This window comes from Temnothorax longispinosus, chromosome 11 (genome assembly GCF_030848805.1).
Source record: "Temnothorax longispinosus isolate EJ_2023e chromosome 11, Tlon_JGU_v1, whole genome shotgun sequence".
NCBI lineage: Eukaryota > Metazoa > Arthropoda > Insecta > Hymenoptera > Formicidae > Temnothorax > Temnothorax longispinosus.
In genome coordinates, this window is record NC_092368.1 from 15,105,230 (window position 1) to 15,125,235 (window position 20,006).

The following is a 20,006-nucleotide window of genomic DNA, read 5'->3' on the forward strand; positions in this document are numbered from 1 at the left end:
TTATTAGCATTTAAAGTTAAACCGATTGAGACAAACCGAAACTAATGGTTGAAACGTCGCGACGATTATAATTCATAAAAGGTGGCTGGGTCAAGTAAAAAATCTTTATTGTTAATTATTTAAGTAGTCTCTGATTTGGTTTTCTAAATTTTTCTTCTGCAAATGTTATTCCGTTTATGTATTCGAATTTCATTTAGTCCATATATTTTATTCTTTCTGTACGAACGATTTCTAGTATCATGCAAATCATTTCTTTCAAATGACGATAACAATCTAAATCAATGAATAATATAAAAAGATGCCAATGTTGTTACAACGAAATAATATTTCTTCGAAATTTAAGTTCCTTAAAAATAATTAAAGTAGAAGAAAATAAGTTACGTTAAAAGAATTATCGGAAAAGGTGCGTGGCTCATTGTGAAAACGATCAACTATTATTATTAGTCGGCGTGTTCCCGGTTCGAGTCCCACGTCCCACATATATTTCAATTTTAACGAAAGTGTACCAGAAAAGACAAAAGAAAACAACTATAATTATTACTTCTGTAGGTGTCGCTGTAGAGAGAAACTTGGAGGAAAAAAAAGGCTCTAAAATGTGGTCACCAATGTCAGGGTGACCTGATGATATGATATACTGAGGTAAAGAAGAAAAGAAAATCATGAACGTGTTAGAATGAGACAGATAACAAGGACGGATAAGAATTATCTTTCTTTGGAATGTCAGGTCTTCTATCAGTAAAAAATGCGGTGAAGCACGCAGAGAGGTGGTCACACGCTCTTAGCGCTAAATGCGACTGGTTCGGTCCCCTTTTTGAATAATCGCGAATAATGAAGATAAAAAGATCTTCTTATTCTGTTAAACTAAATTTCTAATAATAAAATAATTAAGGACTCCCAATAATAATAAGAAACATAAAAGAAATAGGCAATAAGAGAGTCGACGCGGTAATTAATGCGTAATGTCAAATGTCTTTTCACTCTCTTATTGCCAATTTCTTTTGTTTCCTTTTGTAAATTCACCTGATGAAAAAGGAGGCTTAGACCCGCAACAGGGTGTGGATATCGTTTATTATATTATAATGTACGGAATGGACATCCTGTTGCAATTTTGAACCCGTTTTTTATCAGTTGATTTATTAATCGTTTCAACTTCTTGGTATTTAAATTTCTAAATCCTTAAATGATCTTGCGAGGATGGTTAGCTTCAGTCGCTTTTAACGTTAAACGGCAAGAAAATGAAGACGAAAGACAGAGACATTAGACATTTAGACGACAGACAGACATACAGACAGACAGACAGACGAGAGACGTTTTTCACAACATTTAATAAAACACTATCAGCTATGTATGCCTCTTTTTTACTCAAATACTCTAAAAGTTACTTACATACGTGTATAATTTTTTATATGTTTATTCTGTTTTTTTTTCTTCAATGCCACACGCGCGGACGTGTCATATCCCTCTCGCGTTTTTGAATGACCCCTCCCCCCATCCCTCCCCCTCCCATCGCGTTTCTTCGAAACGCTTCGTCACCTTTGCCCCTTTCTCTCCCTCCTTCTCTCTCTATCAATCAGCAATTTCTACCTTTCGCTCGTTTCTGTTAGGCACCGAATCACGATGAACACAGTGAGGTACGTCAGCGCGATCAAGGAGCGAAAAGAAAAAAAGGTGAAAAAAAAGAAGAAAAAGGGTGCCTGGCAAACCTCCGGGAACTGACACGTCCGGCCTCGAGTGTATATATATGTATATACGCGTACGTATTTTGGGTATGTGTGTGTGTGTGTATGTATGCGTGTTTATTTACGCACGTGTGTGTGTGTGTGTGTGTGTGTGTATCCGTGTGTATAAATTTAATACTATCGTCGTATCGTTAACGCTTCGCTTATGTATAAGTGCTTCGATTAATCGTGGACACAGCGATCAACGTCCCGGGATGCGCTAAAGAGAGGTCCGTTTTCTCTTGAAAATGTCTTCTACGGGGTATTACGATTGGTTGTGTGTGTGGTTTTCGGTATCTTTTTAATTTTTTTTTTTTTTTTGAGGATGACGGGTAGTGCAAAATGGTTAGTCGTCGTGGATGGTGGTGCGGTGTGTCCCCTCACGAATCTCCCTCTCGGCCGTTCCTTTTCGTCGCGGAGAGCCGAGCCTGTCGCCTCAAGCGCGAATTTCCCTCTTCCTTTTTCTCTTGAGCTTCCTCTTCGCCCCTTATTGAATCTCTCGTGTCCGTCGAATTTCACCACTCCCGCACCTCCGAGAGGGAGTGTCTCCCTCCCCTTTCTTCAGGGCGGAGAGATAATCGCGCGACTAAAGTCGTATATAATTACGTAGGCACCGTAATATCAGTTACAAATGTGTTCAACAATTTAAAATTGAGAACTTCAAATGTATCGAGCGCCAAATTATAAAAGTATGATTGCTCTAGAGATAGTCGCTATATATATATGTATATATATATATATATATGTATTTGTTTATTTATTTATAATTATAGAAATATAATTTGGGAAAACACATAATAAAAGATGCTGATAACGCATATATAAAATTAACTTCCCGTTCAGAACAAACAAATTAAAATTGCTTGACCATTCCGCGATTCCTGATCGTGACGATAAAATAATAGTATTATTTATAAAAATAAAGTAATAACAATTGTATACATTCCTATAAATACATTATATTTTTCGTAAAGTATATACTTATATAATTTTAAAATATATCATTTTACATGCAATTTTGTATATATATCATTTTTTTATACATGCATAATTATAAATATAAAAGATCGCCCGCGCGAGAGCAAAAGTGCTTTTTTTTCTTTTTCGAAAAAATATCTTTCTGGCGCTCGACACGTTCGAGATCTTCACGCTTGGAATTCGCGAGAGAAGAAAATCGAAATCCGCGCTTCTTCGTCGATCGTCACTGGAAACATTCGCAGCTTCTACACTTGACCGGCGTAAAAAAAGTCCCATATAATTTATCTCTTAACCTACGAACTTGGCGTTGAACCGTTTTTTCTCTTTCTTTCTTTCTTTTTTTTTTCGTATGCACAAGTATCACAAACGCTCACATTTTCACGCTCCTACGAATGTGTCATGTGTATGCGTGTGCTTTTCTCGGTTTACATTTTTGGACGCGTTCACGGAGCGCGCAATTAACGTTATTGCGCCATTCTATCCTTGTTTTACATCTAATGAACAATAAAGATAGAGTGATGCAATAGCGCTAATAGTGTGCATCACGAACGCACTTTTTGTCATTTTGCTGTTCTTGTTTTGTTATCCTCGTCGTTTAAAGACAACAATTAACGAAACGTTGTGTTCGCTTCGTTTGCCTCGCTTCCAAAATTCCGCTCTAGATCGCTTCGGCAGCTCTAACGATTCGAGAGATCCAAAATCCTTACTCTGGAATTTTGTCCTCACCGAAAAACGCATTTTACAGAATCTTATTTTTCTTTTTTCCGCAAAATTTCTCGACTAAAACCTTGGACGTGAAAAACCGAGAATAATCAATCATGTAAATTTCGATTTAATCAGAGTTCTATTTAATAAATTTCGTTATAAAATATTGAACAAATTGTACATATTTTTATTAAATGTAATATAGTACTTATATGAGAAAATCATATAAATATTATATAAATTTTTATATAAAAATATTGAATACAGATTTAATATTTATATATATATATATATGTATATAAATTTCGATATTACAGTACATTGTGTACTCAATATATTTGATACTGCATAAAATATATATAAATGATATAAATCTCCAAAATTCGACTGTTTGTGTGCGTTTTTGTGTGTATTTGTATATTTGTGTATACATGTGCATTCCAGAACGATTCTCTCGAATTAGAGCGAGCGCAGATTCGCTCTAGATCGATACATTATCCGCAGCCTCTGACCGAGGCTCGCCCAAAAGGGCATACGACCCGCTCCCGGTCGGTCGTCTCTACGCTTAAAGTTAGATATTATAAACTGCAATCTATAAGCTGATCCCATGTGTTATTTCTTGGTCACAACCTCGTTGAAATCTTTTCCCACCATTGCTCACGGATCGCTCTTGAAGATTTCCGACGAGAATTCCAAAGCTCGGAAGGTCCTACTTCGAGACCTTCCAGGTCTAGATCCTCGTCTTCGTCTCGTAGGACGTACATCGTCGTCGACCGGACGGGATCATTCGACTCCATGATTTGCTATCATTTTTCCACTTTTATCGCAAAAGAAAATCAATTTTCGATCGCGATGAAATGGGATTTGCAAGATAGCGAAATTTTCGTATCGCAAAGTGACTTTAGGGGGTTGCTGGAGTGACAAGAATTACCCACATTTTTTTGAATGGACTAAACTTTGAATTGGCTTTACGGAATTGAAAAAACTTTTTTACAGAATTAAAGTGCGCACAAAAACGGAGTGCGCTGCAGTCGATTTTACATCAAAAACGCAAAAAAAAAAAAAAGAAAAATTATATAGTTTTGTTATCGATTTTTGCAGTCGACTCGTGACAGCATTTACTGCACATAAAAATTTCGACTTTGTACATATAAAATAAGCATGCAGCGCACTCGGGATTACAAAAAAGAATAATGTTGTGCTTTCAGAAATGAGCCTAGAAACTTTAGTATAAGAGAAAAATTTGTCTGAAAATCTCATATGTATGTATGCGTGCGGAGTAGTATTGCGTGTAGCGAGAGCGGCGCAGCAATCGAACAAAGGACAGATGTCATTTCGTTAGACAAAGACAAATATAGAGAAAACAAAATTAGAAATGTTGACATTATCGACACCGAGGAAGTTCGGCCGTCACTCCAGCATCCCCTTAACCAATCCGTTGATCCTCAGGATTAAGGATGGCGCCGACGATGACATCGCGAGTCTCTCCATCCCGGGCGGACGCACACGTCGTAGCCATAAAATTCCCTAACGATCTCTGGGCGAGATCTCTCAAAAACGCGATGCCCTGGCCCCGGGAGATCTTCCATCTCCCTCGGAGGGCGCTACGTTCACCCCTGTTCGAGTATCGCATGGGAGAGTGAACAATTTCGGAGTTTCCTCCTCTGTCTAGGTTGTCCTCGAAGTCCTCCTTTTCGAGATTATCGCAAAATTGGAAGAGATCCGAAATATTTCGATCTTCCAGGCTTTGAAGAAACCGAGCCATCAAGATCGTTCACGGAGTGCGTCGAGTGTCTCCATATTCAACGGAGTCCGTTGTCCAAACGATCCTGGGCGAAGAGCTCGAGGGAAACGAACTGTCGAGCGCTAAGGGCCCAGTTCCTTGTTCTCGAGCTCATCGCGCGAGCAGGAAAGGGCTTCACCCTCCCGATTTTGAAAAGATCAGCAGCGATCTTTCGGCGCGCACTGAGCATCCTCAGTACTTGTCCTGGTTACAGTTCCCCGCGAGATAGGCTTTCTTTATCCTAGGCAGACACGGTCTCGACCATGGACTTCTTGATGATCTCGCCGAAGTTCTCGTCGCAGTCCTCGGACGCGCCATCGGGCTGTTGCTCGCTGGTGACCTGACCGGGCTCCATCATCTCCGCGACCTTGCCGTGAGTACCGTAAGTACTGTGGTGCTGCTGCGGTTCGTGCATCTCGCCGTAGTACGAATACCTGCCGCTAAGGAGTTCCGAGAAGGGCTCGAGCTTGTTCTGCATCTGCTGCACCACCGTCGCATTCATCGGCTGCACCGAGTTGGTGAGATTCGTGTACTGCGCGGTACTCGTGGCGTCATCCTGCGCGAACACTGTCACGTCGTAGGACGAGTGCTGCTGCTGTTGCTGCTGCTGGCTCTGCGACGGCTGCGGCTGCATTTGGTGCACCTGGCCGGCGCAGCCACCCTGAAGACCGGTGCCCGCGGTGTCCTGGGGCCCGCCGTAGGGCCCGTAGTGCGCGAAGGCGGCCGGATTGGGCGGTGACTGGAACTGCGGTGGCTGGAACCGCGACGAAGATGGTAGACTCGCGTATCCGTAGTCCTGATACGAGGATTGCTGGAAGCTCATGCCGCCACCGCCATTGCCACCACCACCGCCACCGTTAACGGCACCGCCGCTCTGCACGCCGGGCGAAAAGCTTTGAAAGGCCTGGCCGAATTCCGGGTGCAGTTTCCGTTGCACGACGACCGATTGGCTGCTATCCACCGCGTCTTCGCTCGCGTAACAGTCGTCCCTGATGGCGTACAAGTCCAGACTGTCCTCCCGCGTGCCGGGCACTTCCGGTTGGCAACCAGCCACGCCAGCTCCGACACTCTCGTGACCCGTCTCGTAGTGCAAGGTCGTGAATCCGCCACCTCCCCCAGGTCCCGTACCCGGGATCGCGCACGCGTCGCCGCCCACGGTACCGTCCATTCCCAAGGAACCGATGTCTCTCAGGGAACGAGCACCCCTACCGTGTCCCTGATTGTCCACTAGCTGATCGTGATCGCCGCCGACGTCCTCCTCGCGCTGCTTCTTTTCCAACTCTAATCGCATCAGCGTATGAATGAAATGCGTTCGCACCCGCACAGGGTTAAATTCGATCCTGCCTGTGCTGTTTGCGCAACCGTCCCGCGTGCAGCCGCAAGGGAAACCCGGTCGATCCACCTGGAAACCGAATACAATGAAAAATCGTTTAACACTTCTCTGAATCGGTCTTTTTTTGCAGGTAAAGAAAGATCGATCCCAAGCTTTACCCGTTAATCCTTCAGCTTATCCAGTTAAACTGATCTGAACTGATTGTGAGTAGAACGTGTTAACAAACAGGAAGATTAATCGTCGGAAGAATTCAATTCAACGGCGGTCTTAGAAAATTTTGACAGATTAATCTCCAATTAATACATTGAGCTCAAACTGGAGAATATTAAATTTACACGAATTTTCGTGAGTTTTTAAAAAGAAGGTCAGAAGATTTCAATTTTTCATTTCGCATTCAATCAAAGTTTCTTAAATTTTACATATTTGAAGGATGTGCTCTCTCCTTCTAAAACGTTTCGTTAGAAACCAGATAGCCAAATTATCGCGATATAAAGGGAAACAAGACCGTTTGATATACAATCAGTTTAGAAAAAAAATATTATTTACGATCTGAGCTGGATCTTGATAGCCTAATAATATTTATAATTAGGAAGGAGATACATGTTATATATATTTTACTATTCCAATGAAAACTGTGTTTTAAGTCCAACAAATTAATTGGTGCGCAGTTTACTAGGTTGCAAAATATGTTATACTATGTACTAAATACACACAGAAATATTATTAGACTACCAAGATCCAGCTCGAATCGTAAATGTCATTTTTCTTCTAAATTATCACGTTGAATCATTCAATTCATTTATAAAAGTAGAATGTTAATTCTACTTGTGTTCTGCGAATCTCTCTTTCTCTCTCTCTTTTTTCTCTCTGTACAATAACATTAATAATAATTAGAACAAGAGAATAATGTAGATTTGTCGTGTGGAGCTTTTTACGATAACATTGTGAAATTAAATTAAATACACAAATTGTATGCTTGCTTTATAAAGCTCTCCAAGTATAGATTTATGTATAATATTATATATATATATTTAAATATATTTATACTATAATATATGTATAAATATATATATATTTTTTATCTCTTATCTCGTCTTCATTATTTCAAACTTGTATGAATCTACTGTGTGATAGACGTATTCCAAAATTTCAATTGCTCTATTCTACTCTTCTCTCTCTTTCTCTTTCTCACCTGACACTTTACGTTGGCCCTGCTACAAGGACAGCTCTCGGGATCGCAGTATCCTTTGCAGCCGCATCCGCAGTGTTCCCTGCTGGCGCGGATATCGCGGCATTCGTCCTTCTCGACCCCGTCTATCCTCCGCACCCCGGCGGCCCGGAGAAGTGCCCGGCGCTGCCACGTGGGCACCGGCTGCAGGAAGTAATAGCTGTCGATGTCGAGCTCCTCGTTGTCGCTCGGCTCCTCGTCGGTGTCGTCGCTCGGGTCCTCCGAGCTCGACGCCGTCTCGGTCACGCAATTGGTCGCGCAATTGCGCTCGGAGCGCAACTGCGCGAGTCGCGCGCGGTGAATCCGCCTCTGCTCGGCTGCGTGCTCCGACAACGAGAACCTCTCCGCGTGCGTGTGCGTCGCGTTCATGCCCAGAGTGCTGCCGCCCTATAACCGGGAGGATCGATCTCTCGCGTCTCTTTTGCATAAATCCGCACAAACACCATGAGTATATTTATTTATTCAATGATCGGAATTGAGCTTTCGAAACACAAACAGTAAGAGAACAACAAGCGTATATTGATAATAACGTATATCGATGATAAAAAAAGGACTCTTTGTCATCCTATTTTTATTACTTCAAACTTGTATGAATTTACAAATCGAAATAATAATAGACATAATGATAATAATAAAATATAATAGTGATACAAATAAATAAAAATAAGCTCAGCAATAAAATATGAATGATATTACGCTATTATCGTCAGATCGGTAAACAAAATTTGTTCATTTCTTTCCCTACTGGCTGAAACCTTACGTGGAACTAATAAGTAACGTTATATCACGATGCCATAGAATTTTATTGTAAAGTAATGGCACACAAAAGGAAAAGGGAATCGACGGTGTCTTATACAAATTTGATAGCGAATATTATCGTGGTATTATCGAATGGTATTATAAATGACGCGAGGTAGAGAGGGAGGAATTGAAAGAGGAGTTGTCTCGCGTGAACGCGATTGAAAGAAAGAAGGATTGATCGTATCTTTATATACATATAAAATCGATCGCGCTCACATACTCACGAGGTGGTTTTACAAATGACGGCAAGATTTTCCGTCATATAAATAACTTTGGACGCTTGTTAGTCATTCTCTCCCGGTCCGTATAAATAAAATCTTGATATCGGCAGACATAGTGAAATAAAAAAATATCTCTTGCCTCGATGATTTATGCGCGATTATATAATATAAAGGAAAAGAGAAAATGGTGAAAAAGTAAATAAACAATAATAAATAATTAATATGTGAGAAGACAATTAGAAGCTTTATAACGAGCAATGCACGAAGCGTATTGATTGCAAAGTGAACGATAGCGAATAAACAGACAAATGAATACATTTTTCATATTCATACTCTGCCGGAACAATAGAATTGAATTGGAATAAAAAAATATACGAAATTAAATATGCGGCATTCAACGAACCATTTTTTGCAAGTGTAGCGAGGCAGTCAGAATATAGACATAAAGGAAAGACATATCGCGAAATGTTAGCACAAACGTTGTCCGCGAGCTGAAAGGGCCAGACGGGAAGGAAGAACTAATTTTCGGACTTACCTGGGAAGGTACGCAGGTGAAGCCCTGCGCCCTGGAGAAGTAATAAACCGTCACCGCGTCGAAGTGGATGTTGCGCTTCTTCTTCAGGGGCTCGTCGACGTTGCCCCGCGACTCGTCGCTCTCCATGCAGTCGGTCAATCTGCGCTTCAGGTTGCTCTTGGCTGGAAGCGCCCGGAAGCTCGTCAGGGGCAGCTGGCCCGGCGTCCCGGACGTCCCCGAGGACCCCGCGTAGGCCTCCAACTGATTTACGCCTGAAAGACACGAGATAACAAATCTCTAACGAAAAGGCACGTATATAAGACGCTTTTTCTCGAGTTTCACAGGAACCGCGAAGACGATCTTAAGATTCCGGCACATTACGACGACTTATCGAGAAAGAAAACTTGTGAAATTTTTTTTGCGAAATATTGAAGTCGATATCTGTTAGCGAGAGATTCGGGGGAGAGTAACGGTTTTTTTTTTCATCAAAGGGGAAGAGTCCCTCGTGGCGACGGGGAAATTTCTTTTCGTCGATAAACAACAAAATTCCTTATTCGTCCTTCAAAGCAGGTTTTACCGCGACGAGATATTAATTCGAGGGTTAGGCGTTGAGATAGAAGTCGACTGGTTGACATTTTCGCCGTGAAAAGTGTTTTCTTTTTCATCAAAGAGGAAGAGTCCCTCGTGGCGACGGGAAATTTTCTTTTCGTCGATAAATAACAAAATTCCTTATTCGTCCTTCGAAGCAGGTTTTACCGCGACGAGATATTAATTCGAGGCTTAGGCGTTGAGATAGAAGTCGACTGGTTGACATTTTCGTCGTGAAAAGTTTACTCTGATTTTTATCGGGAAAAGCAAGCTTTTGAAGCTTTCCGCTTGTTCTGGGACACCCGGTATATCGCGCGTTGACAATCGATGCGAGGCTTATCGAGTTGCGCTCTGCTCGCTCGCTCGTTGGACAGCTTCAACCAGCAAACGCGAGACTGGATTGGTAAGGGGAATCCTTGCGGAGTCTAAATATTTCGCGTTTTATAAGAGTAAAAGAAATCTTTAAGCCGGTTGTCTAATTTAGGATGATTATCTTTAGAATTTTACACTTAATACCAATCTCTTTATTAAAAGATCGCATTAAAGCAGCTTTTACCAAGAGTTTTTGTACAAGGTGAAGTGATAAGACAATCCTCGTACAGATAACAATTTAAACATCGAATAATTAAAATGTTAAATAACATATTAGTCCAGAAATTGAATATAAAGTAGAATAGATGTACAGCGTTTCGTAACACTGATGGAAAAAGTAGGATATAAAATAAAAAATAGAATGGAATGATTTTCAAGTCAAAAGTTACCATCATTATCGTAAACAACAATACGTGCATTATTATAAAAATCCACTAAAATCTGCTTAAAAACGGTTAAAAATTACATTTCGAGTTCAACGATTAATTCGATTCGATTTCATTTCCCTTTATTCTCGATATTTTTAACATCACATAATTAAAATGTTAAATAACACATTAGTCCAGAAATGGAATATAAAGTAGAATAGATGTACAGCGTTTCGTAACACTGATGGAAAAAGTAGGATATAAAATGAAAAATAGAATGGAATGATTTTCAAGTCAAGAGTTTCCATCGTTATCGTAAACAACAATACGTGCATTATTATAAAAATCCACTGAAATCTGCTTAAAAACGGTTAAAAATTACATTTCGAGTTCAACGATTAATTCGATTCGAATTCATTTCCCTTTATTCTCGATCACATAATTAAAATGTTAAATAACACATGGTCCAGAAATTGAACATAAAGTAGGATAGATGTACAACGTCTCGTAACACTGATAGCAGGATCGATAAACTCCAAGTTTCAATAGACGCATCAAAATGACTCGCAACCAGAAACTTCATGACAATTCTACACTTTCATCGAAGTCACTACATAGAGAAAGAAGACTTCAGATTCTTACGAGTATTTTGAAAGATAAAGTGCTTCTTACCTTTCTCCTTGTCAGAGAGGATGTCGTCCGGGAGTCTATCGAGGAAGGAAGTTTCCGAGTCGCTTTCCGGCGCAGGTGCCGGTCCCGAGTCACCGGGGATCTCGTTCCCCAGTCCGGAGTCGCTCCCATCGGATCTGACCTCGTCCCTGGCGCCGGTCGCCAAGGCCAGGCTCTCGGCGGAGTCCTCGGTGTACGCTTCTGGCCGGTCGGCCTCCAATCTCGTCATGATTGGCGCCATCGCCTCCACGCAGCACAGAGCGACCCCCTCGGAGCAGGGTAGCTGATCGGGCGCCATGTCGACGTCGCGCAACTCGTGGCGGATGCTCGCGATGGGCGACACCTCCGAACTGTCGGAGGCGGTCTCCGTTTCTGTCTCGGTGTCGACGCCCTCGGCAACGTCCACGGATATCTCCGGCGTTTCTTCCGGCGAGCTCGGCATTGTCTCCGACGAATCGAGCTCGTTGGACACGCGGCTGTCCTCAGCCGAGCTCGCCAAGACCACCTCCTCGTCCTCCTCGAGCTTGCCGATCACCGCGACGGGCGTGGACCCGTCATCCTTCTCGAGCTCTCTCGAGGTTCCGCTCTCCTCGGCGTTCTCCGATCGCGATACATGCCCCGTGACCCCGTCGCCGATTCGCTCCAGCATCACCTTACACTTCTTCAGGATCATTCCATTGTCCGGAGTACAAAGTCCATCCTCCGTCAACTCGTACTTCTTTGATCTGGTCATCGGAGACGAGCCGCTCTGCCACCGTTGCTTCTTTAGGCCCTTCTCCTGAACCTCCGTGATCTCTGCGACCGAGTCGCGCTTCTCGTCGACGGAATCTTTTCTTTCACCGGAGAAAGGCGAACTCTCGTCGACGACGTAGTCCCATATGTTCTCGCTCGTGTTTATCAAAACATTCTTCTTCTTTACATCCTCGACGCGATTCAGGACAACGGATAGATTTCGACAAATAGGACTTGACGGTGTCGTCGCAAAACCAGTCGTCGTTTCGCACTTTTTGGTCGAAATGCAAAACTCGCTTCCAGTTACGTTCGTGGCTACATTCGTGTCTTTGACGTCGTCTTGACGCGACTCCGTCGTCCCGTCCGGGCTGTCGCTTCTCGAGAATATCGAAGAAGTCGCGTCGATACCGAGCGTCGTAATTTCCCCCTCGCTGTCGTAATCCATCTTTCTGCTCGCACAGTTTAACGTGTCCTCGACGCTGTTGAGGACGCTGCTCGTGCACTCTGAAGGACCTGCGCCGATCTTGCCGATCACTTCTCTCCCCTCCTCCTCGTTCACTTCCTTTCCGTGATTCTGATCGACGTCCTGAATCTGGGAATCGTTCGCCACGAACGATCCCGCCGGGACGTCGTTACACCTCGGTGTTACCCTACCGTCAAGCTCGTCCCCGAAAAGACAGGAGGACTCCGAGGTCAGGGACACCTCGCCTAGAGTCCTCTCCCGCAGGCTCACCAACACCGGCGACAGCCTCCTGACATCATTCCTAAGCTGGGTCGCCTGCTCCTCCGAGATCTCGATACCGATCCTCTTGATCTCGGCGCCGATCGGCAGGAAGTCACCCGCGGCCGGCCTCTTTCTGGAGACATCCGGCGACTTGGACCTCTCGATCCCATTCTCCCACACCTCCGAGCATTCTCCGACGTCGCGATCTTGCGGCTCGGACGTTCTCGGCGAGCCGTCAAGTTCCCGAAGAGTATTTTCCGTCGATTTTGCGTCGATTTCGTCCTTTTCGTTTCTCTCATCCTCGTCGGCTTTCTTTCCTATCGTTAGACCCATATTCGCTTCTTTTTCTTCTTTTTCCTCTCCTGCTTGATCCTCTTCCGGCTTATCACTGGATTGCCTCGCTTCGGATACTTCGTTCTCTGGTCTCTCGTCTGATGTCTCGCACACCATCACCAAGTCCTCGCGCGAGTCCTGCATGACGGATGGACGCGCCGCGTAATCGTCATCGTCGTCGGCGTCCGTTATTGCTATCGTTATCGTTGGTGTTGTCGTCCCGCCTGGCGACGGTGCGCCTTCCGCCACGGCCTCCACTGAGGTGGAATCCTCTTGGGCCTCAACGAAACAGTCCTGACGGGCCGAAGGTGATTCCATCTCGGGTTTTTCTGCAAGAACCAAGTTTAATTGAAAATTAAAAGACAGTTGTACATTCTTAACGAAGGAATAATCAATTAGGGGTTTTCTGTGGCATTAAGGACGACGGTAAAATTATCGATGAGTTGCAGTGGTCCATATATATCTCGCAAATAACAAAGGTTATTAAAACGAAATGTTAAAGTCATGTAAGTCTTACGATGAAATAAAAAAATGATTAATTTTTATGTGTGATGTATAAAAATAATTATATACATTATATTATATTGTATATTTGTCCATATTTCTATACAAATATATATATCTTTATAGTGCTACTAGGGAAGATATACACAGATATTATTCGAAAATATGTATCAAATCAAACTATTAAACGAAATATAAATATTCGAATTCCGCGAAAACAAAATAAAAACACTGAGACAGAGATTTACATACAGATCAGGGTGGAATTACACGATCGCGCAGAGTAAAATGGAAAGATATCGAAATGACTAACGTAGAATACAGATTAATTGGGTCGTTACATTCATCGCGGGAAAATGACTTTTGGCCCACCCTCTCTCCTCCGGCGGGTAGATGATTTTACCGGTATTATAATCAACGATCATTGCGCTCTACCTTTTTCACGAAAATAACATAAGCAAACCGGGGAGAGAACGGGGAAATCAATAATCCGCGCACTGATATCGCGCGCACCGTTGCTAAACCCAGAAGAGAATAAGAGCGAGCGAGCGAGCGAATGAGCGAGAGAGATGGGAGGGAAATAGAGAGAAAACATCGATGCGGGAAGGAAAATCAATTTCCTGGAGCCTAGCGCAATCTCTACCCGAAACCCTTTCGATACATTTTCCTTATCGTCCTCGAATACAAGATACACCGTGATCAGGGGCCTACATATAATCTTGGCCGGAGATTATTGATTCAAAGCGATGGTGAAAGGGGGGACAAATGGGGGGCGACAAGGAGCACCTCCGTTCGCGTCGTGTGGACAAGTACTATGCGCGCGAATTACTCTCGGGGACCCTAAAGCCGTCAGCAGGGACCCCCCCCCCGGATCGTAAAGAGGGGGAAGCTCTTTTACCTTGAAGTCGCGCAATCCTTCCTTCAGCTTGGTCCAGTTCTGTGCCCCTCGATTGCGGCGCGAGGGTTCGCGATATGAGCAGCCCCGCGGTTCCTTTCTCTTTTTCTCTCTGGGGGGGAGAAGATCGTCTTAAGTTGTCTCGCGACTCCGGTTACTACCGTCGTTCCGTTCGCGAGGGCCCGCGAGATGTTGATGGTGCGGTCCCATTGCAGGACCAGACGCGTCCTCGTCCGAGGGGGACGACGAGTGGCTCGGGCACAACATTCGCGATTGGCGAAATAATCCGGGGACACGAGCGGAGATGAGAGGAGGTCTACCGGCTACTCGCCGGCACTCTCATGGGAAACAAAACGCGCGAGATTCACCCCTGGAGATTCATCCAACCGCGCAGCCGGGGATTCCCCGAGATGTCCGGGAGTCCCGAGAGGAATCGACGGATCGTCGAAAAAACTGACGGAGGAGTAACTCGAAGTGAACCAACGTGAACGTGAAGAGAAGACGGTCGGAGTTAGTTCATCTAGCGAGGAATCCCGGTCTGCGACGCGGAAGAAGAACGTTTGAATCAAAGAAGTAACTGACGTCCTTTTTGAAAATGACGAACGTCGATGATAACGTGAAGGCGCGACGATGACGACGACGAGGACGATGTGTTAAAAGGGAGGACGAAGGGGGACCGAGTTAGCGACGTAGCGTGGAGAACAACGGAGGTGGTGCGGCGCGTTCGACAGCTCGGAGCAGAGTGAGCGGAGGCGGCGTCAGCGTCGCCGCTCTCGGCGTCATCGACGACGCCGACGTCGACGCCGACGCCGACGCCGACGTCGCGCTCTCGGATCCCCTCGGCTCGGCTCGACCCGGCTCGGATGGAAGACACGCCGAGGACGTGTGTTGGTGAATGCGTAATAGAGTGGTGCACACGGGACGCGCGCCGGCCGCGCCGCGGAGGAGCGCAGCGGTTCTCAAAGAGCACACCCGGTAGAGCGGATTAGTCATCGACGGTATCGGGCCGATCTTTCTCATCGCTCTTTTTTCGTTGTATTTTTAATTTCGCCGAATGGCGCGTGGCGACGCGTAAATTCTCTCTCTTTTTTTTATTATTCCGGCGAAGCAAAACAAATCGTGCGGTTTCGTTCTAACGAGATTCTGAAGTTCGCGCCGCGTTGCGAAAAAGATCGCCGAGTTAAAGGATAAAACAGAAGTGACGTAATCAAAACGGCGCAGCTGGCGAAGGAGGCTCTCAAACAAAGGTCACTCGAGAAAATGCGGGATAAATTGATATTTGACGCTTTGTTGCAAACAAATTATTATTTTTTTAATGTTCTGCGCGATATCTTGAACCGTTGCTTTTTCTTATATTGCATTAAATATGCAGTTGCACTTCGTTCTTCGATGCTACGTCGAGTAGAAATAGAAATCCGAATTGCATTTTTTCCGGCTGCAGTTTCGACTGTACAATGTGAATAGACTGTTCTATAATATAACGATGATGCATTCATTCGCCGTAGTCTAATTATGCCAATGATGCACGCGGCGCATCGACGAGGAGAAGCAAAGTTTACTCGCGAAGAAGTCGCGTGGAGCATTACTCGTGCATGATGATCCGTTAATTGCGTGAGAAAATGATCCCGTTCGCGAACTATATACTGAGAGCATAATCTGTCTGTATTAAATTAAATGAAGTCATCATACAGAATAACTCAAAATAAAGGAAAAGATGTAAACACATCGCGCGATTATATCCGGAAATTAAATACTTCGAATAAATAAACGGTATATATAATTATACTGTGTAAAGAATGCTTCCTAAAAATTTTTCGCTTTGTAATTTTTATAAAATCTTTTTAAAAGAAGAAAAATATTTGCGGTTTTTTTTGTATCAAATTTAAATGAAATAAAATAAATATTTTGATTTAAACGTTTTTAGGGTACGGGTTATACCCGGCAAACAAAAAAGCCGACCTATTGTACAAACAATGTATAAATGATAAATTAAAAAGCCTAATCCCAGTCGGTACGCTCCGCAAATATTTACCTGGCAGAATTTATTTCAAATTTTCATGGTTTTTCGTGATTATTTCGCGGTATTTTTTCAATTCCCAATTCGGGGACGCGAATCGAGAACGAGTGCCGCAACGGCGGACATGGGAAAACGAAGGACGGAGCGAGATGCACACACCAAGTACGCGGCGACGGTGATGCACAATAATAACAAAATCGACTGACGTAAGCGAGACGAGCACGGTGATGCAAGCGTGCACGATGAACAACGCCGTTTTCTTGCTGATATACGCGCCGCGCGATCTCGCCGAAGGAGACTCGCCGGATCCCAAGATGCCTCCTTCGACGAACGTTCTCCATCGAGGTCAGCTCCTCAAAGCCGTTCGTGATTCTCGCAGTCCTGTCTCCCCCTTCGCAGAGGAACTTTGCGCAGGATTATCGCGAGGGGCTTTGCGGTCAGCTGGATTCGCGAATTTCGCGATCGCGATCGATTCCTACCGCGCTCCTCGGGATAACGACTGTACTAGAGGGAGGACGTTCAGAGGACCGGAAGACATTCCCGGGACGTTCGCCAGAGATCGACTTGCACCTAAATGAGGAATAACGCCTCGTTTTGAATACAAGTCGGTATATACGCTCTGGTATTCTACTACCAGTTTACTATTCGTCGCTTCGAAAATATGCAGGATAGTGGATACGAGGTCCGATGGGGATAGCGTTGGTACCGGAAACGGCGCGCGGTATAGCGTCCAGCGATTGTTGCCTATCTCTGGTTCTCCCTCGCTCTCTCTACCTTTCTCTCTCCTCCCTTCGCCCCCTCCCTCTTTTCCTCCCCCTCTCTCCCTCTCTCTCCCTCTCCCTCTCCCTCTAATCTGTATTTTTTCCTTTCTATCTGATGCACAGCGTATATACACGTACGCGCGCGCACACGCATATGCGCGTACACACATTTGAACGGTTCTCTCTCACGGACGGTTCAACGAACGAGAGAGCGCAGCGCTTGCGCGCGGCGGGCGCCCGTAATTGTCTCTACGCTCCGCGAGAAACTAGAAGGCGAGCGGAGTCCTTCTCGTGGAATTTTAGCGGCCGAAGAGCCGGAGCTTCCTCCTCCGGAGGGGGCGCGAGCACGGCGCGTCGGGCTCCACCGGTGTGTCTCTCGTCCCCTTTCTCGAGCGACGAGACGCCGAGATTTCCGGTGTAAACGAGAGAGCCGCGCCAGTTTCGCAGGATTATTGATCGGCGTTCGCGCGAGTATTGATCCGCCTACCGTTTGGTGCAAAGTTACTCTGGATGCTAAATGCGCGTGACCGCCTAATGTTGGAATTTACTCGATTTGACTCGGGATACTCTCGAATCTGCCCGAGCGTCGAATCGGTGCGTGGGACGCATTTTTTTTCTGGTTCGAGCACGGGGGGCCACGAGTGCCGGACCAGGCCGGACGGCGGCTGTGAAACTAGAAGCGCGAGTCTTGGAGACTCATATCTTAGACTCTCAGCAGCGGAGGATATAGGATCTTGAGAATCTTGCGGTTTTTAGCGACAATGGTTGTAACAGATATCGGGTGTAACGAGTAACGGGGAATTTTTGTACGACTATTGATCCGCCGTGAAAGTCGTTTCGCGATACACGTAGAGCTAGGTATGTAATCCGCGTCCGAATTTAATCGTCCGATACGAGCGATATTCAATTTAAGTGAGAATGGAACGGCGGCCGCGGAATTAAAAGGCGAACCGAGTCCTTCGCCCTCTCCGCGACATTTTAAGCCTCGGGACCTCGAAGACAGCTTGTTCCGGTACTTCCGCTCTTGTTAAAGCGACAAATTTAGTATAACTAATGGCAGATAATTTGTACGATTATCAATTCGTAGTGTTCGCGTGAATATTGGTCCGCCCTCGGTGCCTCTTTGCGGCAATTTTTTAGCTAAATTCTCTAGTACTTTGGTCATCAGACGCGAAATGTAATACATAGCATAAATAATTCAAGTATTGTAATATATAATAAAATATATACACATGTATATATATCTACATATATAATTATATATGTATATATCTACATAAACTAGAATGTCGGTCTGTATATATTCCCTACTAACTCCTAAACCCTTTGATGGAACCGATCTGATGGAATTTTGCATAGTTACTCTCTAGATCCCCCTGCGGAAAATATAGGCTATCTGGATATCCCACCCCCTTTCCCTGATTTCATCCCCTTGATAAGTTAAGTTTAGTATATTATTACAAAGTGACACATTATATGAATCTGTAAATTATGAATTAATTTCAACATGTTTAATTTTCACATTTCCAGAAATGCTGATATAAGAAGCACGGGCAACGCCGGGTAGTTTAAGCTAGTAATATACAATAATGAAACGAGGCAACGCGACAATAGCGAGATAAAAGAACAAACGAACCCGAAACATACCCATCTTCTTGAATTTTTCCTTCCCGAGAGGCTCTCTCAAGAGCGGGCTAAGCAAACCCCCGAATAGATATAAATTTCCGCGACAATGAAAGCCACGGAGCACGGGGAGTGCGGAAGAACCATAAAGGCCGTCCCGTTGGCGTTTTCGAGAGCAATCCGGGGCTAAATACGGAAGGACTAGTCGTCGGTAACCCGATGCTCCATCTAATTGAATTGGCGGAACGAACAGTCGCGGTGGGAAAGCTCTGCCTCTGTTTGTCTATCTCCATCTTGTAACGTCGCCTCTCGGCCGAGCTTTATTAATTGCTTTCTATTTAAAGACAATCGCTCGATTGAATCGCGCGCGATCACGATCTCCTCGCTTCAGCGCGTCGCGCGTCATCAATCTCGTCGCTAGAGCCGCTCGTAAAATCTTCTATTCCTCTCTCAATTTCTCGCCCGTCTTGCTACAGCGAGAGTCGGCACTGAATCGCATGCAGCAACGACATATTGTCGCGGATAATACATCAACGAGGATTCGCATAACGTGACATAATTTAATCTACATTAACCTGTTGCCAAATAGCAATATTATTAAATTTATTATATCGAAATGTTCGTTAATTACATAGCGTGATGGCAGTACAACGACGCATTATATTATTAATAGTACATTGATTAATGTACATTAATTAATGTATATTTATTAATCTATTATTAGTAGTGGAACACTAATAGACATTTATGTAGATCGTAAATATCAACAATACTCTCCCAAGAGCATTATTTTCATTACAATTTATTAAAAATGGTGGATTTACGTAATAATTTAACTTGCTGTGTAAGGTTTTACAAATTATTATATAATTCCTGAAAAACAAGTAAATAATTAATTTAGATTGTTAAGAGATACGCATCGCAGTTTAATTTTCCGAATTCAAATCACAGATATTTATTGTTTAAAATTCCGCAAAAAATTAATCGAGAAAGTATTCTTGGTCGTGTATTTGCTTGAAATTTAAGACTCTTCACTTTCGGAAGAACTTGAAACTAGTACTTTCTTCCAAACCCGTTTAAATAATTATTTTCGATCATCGTCTAATGATACACTAACATGTTTACGTTGTTTGTGTTTC

The 20,006-nt window shown here is 44.0% G+C and overlaps 1 protein-coding gene across 2 annotated transcripts in view; it reads right to left on the minus strand.

Moving 5' to 3' along the window:
- Positions 1 to 1,247: 1,247 nt before the first annotated feature.
- The window catches only part of Axud1 (AXIN1 up-regulated 1), a 67,882-nt gene continuing 49,123 nt past the window's right edge, over positions 1,248 to 20,006 (minus strand). The window contains exons 1-5 of one of the 2 annotated variants that reach the window (XM_071794159.1): positions 14,470 to 15,195; positions 11,282 to 13,396; positions 9,303 to 9,553; positions 7,710 to 8,132; positions 1,248 to 6,586 (exon numbers count right to left, since the gene is read on the minus strand). In XM_071794159.1, the coding sequence (XP_071650260.1) occupies positions 5,426 to 6,586; positions 7,710 to 8,132; positions 9,303 to 9,553; positions 11,282 to 13,385 (3,939 nt within the window). In that variant the 5' untranslated portion in view covers positions 13,386 to 13,396; positions 14,470 to 15,195 and the 3' untranslated portion in view covers positions 1,248 to 5,425. Of the gene's footprint in view, positions 6,587 to 7,709; positions 8,133 to 9,302; positions 9,554 to 11,281; positions 13,397 to 14,469; positions 15,196 to 20,006 lie in introns of those variants that run through there. The other variant, XM_071794158.1, reaches the window with a different exon arrangement.